This window comes from Merops nubicus, unplaced genomic scaffold (genome assembly GCF_000691845.1).
Source record: "Merops nubicus isolate BGI_N331 unplaced genomic scaffold, ASM69184v1 scaffold15666, whole genome shotgun sequence".
Classification (NCBI taxonomy): domain Eukaryota; kingdom Metazoa; phylum Chordata; class Aves; order Coraciiformes; family Meropidae; genus Merops; species Merops nubicus.
In genome coordinates this window covers 26,854-33,177 of record NW_008615753.1, presented here as the reverse complement: position 1 = coordinate 33,177, position 6,324 = coordinate 26,854, and the positions used below count along the sequence as shown (strand labels likewise).

Here is a 6,324-nt window from a genome sequence, read left to right as displayed (position 1 = left end):
AGTTATGGGGCACTTTTAAGTCTCACTTGGAGTTTGGAATACATGCACGGACTAATATCCTTCCATTTGCAACAGAGCTGCTATCGTAAATACAATACACTGAGGCTGAGCTAACCAATTTTTGCTTTTTCTGGGAAAATATATTTATTACTCAAGCAAAAACTCACGGAAGATGTGATATAGCTTGAGTAACTCAGGAAACAAAAGACAGCAGAGACACTCTTCCTAAATATAAATACTTTGGCATTCTATAATTTAATAAAAGTCTTATACAAACTAGATTAGATTGAAAGTACAGACTAGCCAGTTAGCAGAAAGCCAAAATCAAAATCGGCTCTTGTCCCCTTGGAGCAGCTCCCGAGACTTATGGGGAGATTGCAAAGCTCTTGTTGTCTTTTAAGAGCAACTTTCCCAAACTGTGTTTCAACAATGCCACAGATTTGCTTTAATTTATATTTTTTTGCAGCCATGTCAAATGGCTCTTTTGACCTTCATTATCAGTTTGTGAAACGTAATACTCTGGCAACAAAATTAAAATCAGCTTCTCCTTCCTTTCTACCCCTGGATAACAAGTTCTCGGGATACATATTCGTGAGATGACTGCTAACAGAACAGGGGGATGAAGCCATATCGCCTCTCCCAGTCACTGTATCATGAGAATGAGTCTTTACTTCGTGAAAGCGTTTGGTTCACTGCCTGCTCTTGCAGGACCGTGTGTGAGACAACCAGTGCCACCAGCTCTCCCAGGTATGAGGAAAGTACTTTCCAAGGGCCAGAGGCTGCTACAGGAGTGATCATTCCCCACCAAGCCACCACCTCATCCTATCTGCCCATCACATTCCTCTAGCTGTCCCTTCCTGTCCCTCCTGCCCATGTCTGCCCAGCTCTCCACCATTTATGTATCAGGGAGCCATGCCATGTCGAACCTGCTACCCTCCTCGTCACTCTTCTGGGACCCTGCCTCTCCCACTTGCCCCTGGCGAGAGGAGGAAGAAGCTGCTTTCTAGGTCCCTAAACAGAGCCAAGGATGAGAAGGAGGGTCTCGCAGTGGGTGCTTGGAGCCCTCCCTCCAAGAGGTAGAAAGGAGCAGGGGGGTGCAGCTGTGGTGTGGCTTGTCCTTAGCCCTCAATGGGGCTGGAGCATGGCGGAGACAGGCTCCAGCCCTGGTGGGACCAGGACAACTTGCAGCAGCTACAACACAGGCACTGCATAGGCAGCTACTGCTAGCAAACACGTCAAACCCTCACCTGCTAAAATCTGGGCAATAATAACTAACCCCTTCCCATCCATCATCCTCCCCACCCCGCAGTGTTACCTCTACAGCCCTGTGTAGCTCCATGTAACCAAACATGGCTATTAAACACTATTTCTTTAGTTATCTTCTCTGTAGTGATATTCTGGGTGGCATTTAGCAGACAATTGGTTACTACGTTGCAATTTTCACCTAGACATTTTGGGAAAGTATCAGCTGGATTAGACCATGGAGCAGCCCCGGGGTGGGTGGTTCAGGCTTGGGGGGGCACACATGGTCCTGCCAGAGGATTGGAGGTGGGTGCGGCCAGGCTGCTGTGCTCCTTCTGGTCGTTTCTGCTGACAAAGGTGAGGAGGTCCATCGCTGTGACCACACCAAACACCATCTGCTTCATGAAGGAACTGCCATTTCCGTTGACTGTAAGCACAGAAAATGCCAATTCAGTGGAAAACAAAACAACCAAACAAACCAACCAAAAAAACCCACAGCTGTGCAGGGGCTGCTAGTCGTTTATTAAGAGAAACCCTCAACAGGGACAGCAGCTGTCTCCACTCTGCCTCAGCAACAATAACTGGTGCAGCCTCGGTCGGGTTACTGGGATCACGTCAGGGAGGTTTTAGCTGCATATAACGCACCCTTTACCAGAGCAGGAAACTTAATTTCCCAGTTGTTTTTACCCAACCTTTGTTCCAGTCCTGCTTCTATCCCCACAAAGCTTTTCACACCAAACTAATAAGACTCTTTAAGAGCAGCAGTGAGACACTTTCTGCACTGTTCTCCTAATGTCCTACACTATCATTAATAAACCAGCATTGCAACAATTGCTTTAACTCTCTGAGAAATGTTTTCTCAAATAAAACTAAAATTAACCACCAGAGCCCAAACAGAAGACAAAATGCAAGCTCTGAAGGTGTGGGAAGAAAGTAATAAATAAGGGGGTAACTGTGACTGCATTAAAATAGCAGCTCTGGGAAAGAAAACGGGTGTTGTTTGAAAACCAGAGCAGGAGGAGCTGCATACAGCTGGCTGACTCTTTTTGCTGGGCACCATTTATTTTGCAGATACCATTTAATTTATACTGAAATGTGATACAAAATAGATTTTGATTATTTTATGACAACATAGCTGAGAAAGGAAATTCTGCCTAGCAATAAGTTTGGTGAGAAGATTGGAAATGTGCATCAAAGGCAGTTTTGAATGACAGATCTTTTTTTGCAACGTTTTGTGGGAACATGGCTGGGCTTGAAAGCCAGCTTTAGAGCTGATGGGGCTTCGGGGCAGCAGGCCATGGAGATGTAAGCACAGGAGTTGGGATCTTTGTGCACGGTGGCTTTTGGAAGCCCTGAGTACAGCAGGAAGCCCTTTGCTGGCATCGATACAGTGTGGTACTGCCTGCTGCTCACCGTCGGAATGCTTTGCATGTTCAACGTGTCATCCCATGAAGTCAGTATAATTACACCCTTCAACTCTAATTTAAAAGACCTAAACATGGGTATTCTGACTGCTTTTTCATGTTGCTAACATTTTAAACAAAGAACTCCCTCGAAACAAAGCCGGATTTGTACTTCCAGAAGTTTTGTGGTATAATTATTAGGTCAGATTTGTAGAACAGCACCTTCCGCCATACCTCTTTGGGTGAGGAGGAGAAACAAGGTGTGGTCCTCGCTGCCATCAGTGTGTCACTCTTGTGCTAACATGGTCCTACTGCACCAGTAGGACTGCTCCGGAACTGGCAGAGCATTCCCACACCCAGCCGTGCTCCGGGTAAGGGCCATGCACAGGTGCCCCAGGCTGCACACACCGGTGTGCGTTGTGCCTCCTGACTCCCCACTCATATGGCCCTGCCACAGAGCTTGCTCACGGTCCAGCACATTTGTTCTCAGCTTTCTCGACTTACTCTGGACCTCCAGGGTAGGTGTAAGATAGCACCCAGCACGAAAGGTCCCTTAGCATATCAATTTACCCAGACCCTTTGGGGCACACAGGCATAAGGACAACTCTTGGCTCCAGGGGTGGCAAGTGGGAACAAGGGTGTTCAGAGAAGATGGCACAGCGTCAGGGCACGCACAGCAGGAGGTCTTTAAGCAGTGGGATACAGACTGTGTAGTTTGCTCCCTTGCACTTACATGCCTGAATTCCAGCTATTGTCTAATGTGCCCAAATGCTTCTTTAGAAAAGAATTAGTATCCCTTGCCTTTGGGATACTAAGTCTACAGAGATCTCTAACTTCCCCCTGGTTTCCCTTGCTGCCCACAACCATCGAGGCAGTGATTTATATAGGAGGCCAAGAGACTGAAGGAGCACTAGAGGCCTGAGCCTACAGCTGAGCAGCAAAGCCACTGCACCCCAAGCTGCTACCTGCAGTCCACTGAGGGGACCAAATTAAATCCCATAATGAGTACCTTCCCATCGCCAAAAGTGAATTTCCATGGGCAAACATGAAGTGAGGGGAGGGCATGGAACTGATGGGTGCTTCAGTGTCACCCCTGCACGAAGTGACAACACAACTCCCATGGCCAGGGTCTGGGAAGTGCTCCTGAAGGACATAAATCCAGAAGCGTGCTGGTCCCAGGCTCCTGTGGTTAAGGCTTCTGCCCTCTCCCCTCATCCCTGTGGCATCAGGAAAGTAAACGGGTGAATAGTTGGCAGTTCCAGGGCTTTGCAGAGCTATGGGGCAGAAATGCTTCCTGCAAAAGCTCAGGGGCTGCACATGTGGAGCAGCTGTGCTGATACCTGCCAAGCCCAGTTTGAGAATTTCCCTCTCCCCCTTTGAACATTTGTGCAAAGCCCGTACAGTGCTACTGCAGACACCTACACTGCATTTGTTCATGTACAACGACAGCAAAATGGTCATTCTCCAGGATGCAGGAAAGCTTCCCGAGGCTGTCCTCCAGGCCAATCTAAATAGGACAAAAAGAGGCATTTTACATTTCACTTCACATTTCAAGGACAGTGGTGAGGAGCCTCACTCCTGCCTCTGGCTGTAGCTGTGAGTGGGCAGGGTGGCATGCAGCTGGACCAGGATCAAGTGTGCCTCACCCACCCACCCACCCTGTTCTGGGGAGATGGGAGGGGATGCAGGCAACCTGCAAACCCGGCTTTGTTGCAGCTGCAATACAGCACTATTTCTCCCCAGTCCCAAGGGCCTCCATGTGCCAGCACGAGACGAGGGCTCCAGCTTCTCTAAAACACCATTCATTTACCCCACTCCATCTCTGGACCACTGATGACCATCTGACCCAGGGGTCTCTTCCCTGCACACCACAGGACCTGCCCTGTGTGCCATCAGAGCCCACGCCTGTTGCCTCAGCCTTGCCAAACCCTTATTTCAGAGGATGCTGATCCCCAAGCTGGATGAAACCCTCTCACAGTGTAGGACTTGGGATGAACATACATGCAGTTTGCTCCTGGTGTGAAAGCTCCCATGTCTGAACCCCACAGGCTCAACAGCATTTTTGCAGGTGCCTGTCCTTACTCTCATCTCCATGTTGTCTCTGTTGCCCTCCCCACCTCTCTGCCTTCACCTCTGTCTTTTCATTGCTCTCTTCTCACAGCTCCCCTCACACTTCAGGGTGGTGGTGCACCTCTCCCCCTCTCCCCACCCCTGGACAGAGGTTGACACCAGCCACAGCTTAGCAGTACCTTTGAGAACTGGTCGTAGATGACCTTCATCACAGGGTCTGAGATTTGTGCTTTTCCAGCCAGCACTGAGGTGAGAGTGTTGCTGAGGGTCACCATTCCCAAAATAAGTCTGTAAGGAAACAGGGAGTTTTCCCAAAAGTCAGACTTGAGGTAGGGCACATGTTTTATGTAGGGGCTGAACTGCTCCCCTTGAAGTCTGTGACTAAACTGCTGCTGCTGTCAGCAGGAGGCACCAGCTTTCTCCTCATCTGAGCAGGACAAGAAGATCCTTTTTCTTACCAATATGTTGGTGTAACAGTAGTTAAAGTCTGCTGTTGCAGTCCGTGACTTAGCAGCTGGGAGAAAGGAAACTTGTGGGCTCTCCAGTGGCTTATTTGTGTGAGTTTCCCACCCAGCCTCACATTTCGTCTGGCTTCTTCTTGCCTTTGCACTGACCCAACCTCTGCTGAGTCTGATGGGCACTGGATTTGGCTTTGATTTTAACAAGCTCATTTACAGGGAGTTTTCTTGATGAATCTTCACAAGGAGGCAGATGATTTTAAAAATATGAATCCAATGCAAGAGCTCCGTCACCGAATCATTAAATAGGATTTCAAAATTTCTCTTTGGCTTCATCATAGCTACTTTTCCTATGTGAATGACCATCTCTGTAATGAGTAAAAATAGTTACCCTGATTCAGCAACAACAGGAGCTTGGTTGTATCCTTTCTCCTGGAGGATCTCAATTGCCTTTTGACAGCTGACTTCTGGGAGGAGAATAAGAGGGGCTGAGAGATTCAGTTTCTGCACCTTGATGTTCCACCACCTGTCGAAAGACAAATGGCAGCACGAATCTGTTGCTCATCTGTGTAGCTGTGGCCTCGCTCTGGGAGGCAAGGCTAGTAGAGATGAGACCAACCACACAGAGATATTCTGCCTGCCTGCAAAACTCACCCCGCTCCTATCCCCAAAGCAGTAATGCTACAAGTCCATCATGGCCAGGTCTTATCAAAGCCAAGCTTTCCCCCTGCATCATGTTCATACAGCTCCAGAGGCAGGCCTGAGGCCAGCAGTTGGCAAGGTACTGGAGCTGTCTTGAATCCAAGGAGGCTACTGGAAGATTCGTTTCAAGCTCATGAATGGGGTTGCCTCCCAGTTATACCTCTTCATTTTGTACCCTTGGTCCTCAAAATGCAATATTTGCAGCTCCTCCAGGAGAGGCCCTGGCAGAGATGCTCATGTGATTTACAAGCTTGTTTGCTGAGGGCCACAGGCAACTCCCAACTCATCTCAGCCCTTTGTCTTTGCAGAAAAGTTGAGTCAATGCTAGAGACTGGAAGGGCCAACAGCAATTCAAACGAGGTACAAGAGACCTTGGAAATTTATTATGTTTTTAGGAAAAATTTTGCAATAACCTATGAGAATAGTAACACAAACGAACGGTTGACATC

At 48.3% G+C, this 6,324-nt stretch overlaps 1 protein-coding gene across 1 annotated transcript in view; it reads right to left on the bottom strand.

Annotated features, from left to right (window-relative positions):
- Positions 1 to 1,505: 1,505 nt before the first annotated feature.
- LOC103775189 (cystathionine beta-synthase-like) overlaps positions 1,506 to 6,324 on the bottom strand; it is a 22,627-nt gene continuing 17,808 nt past the window's right edge. Inside the window, exons 12-15 of the mRNA XM_008942634.1 lie at positions 5,565 to 5,699; positions 4,895 to 5,003; positions 4,068 to 4,152; positions 1,506 to 1,669 (exon numbers count right to left, since the gene is read on the bottom strand). Coding sequence (XP_008940882.1) covers positions 1,506 to 1,669; positions 4,068 to 4,152; positions 4,895 to 5,003; positions 5,565 to 5,699 — 493 coding nt within the window. The remainder of the gene's footprint in view (positions 1,670 to 4,067; positions 4,153 to 4,894; positions 5,004 to 5,564; positions 5,700 to 6,324) is intronic.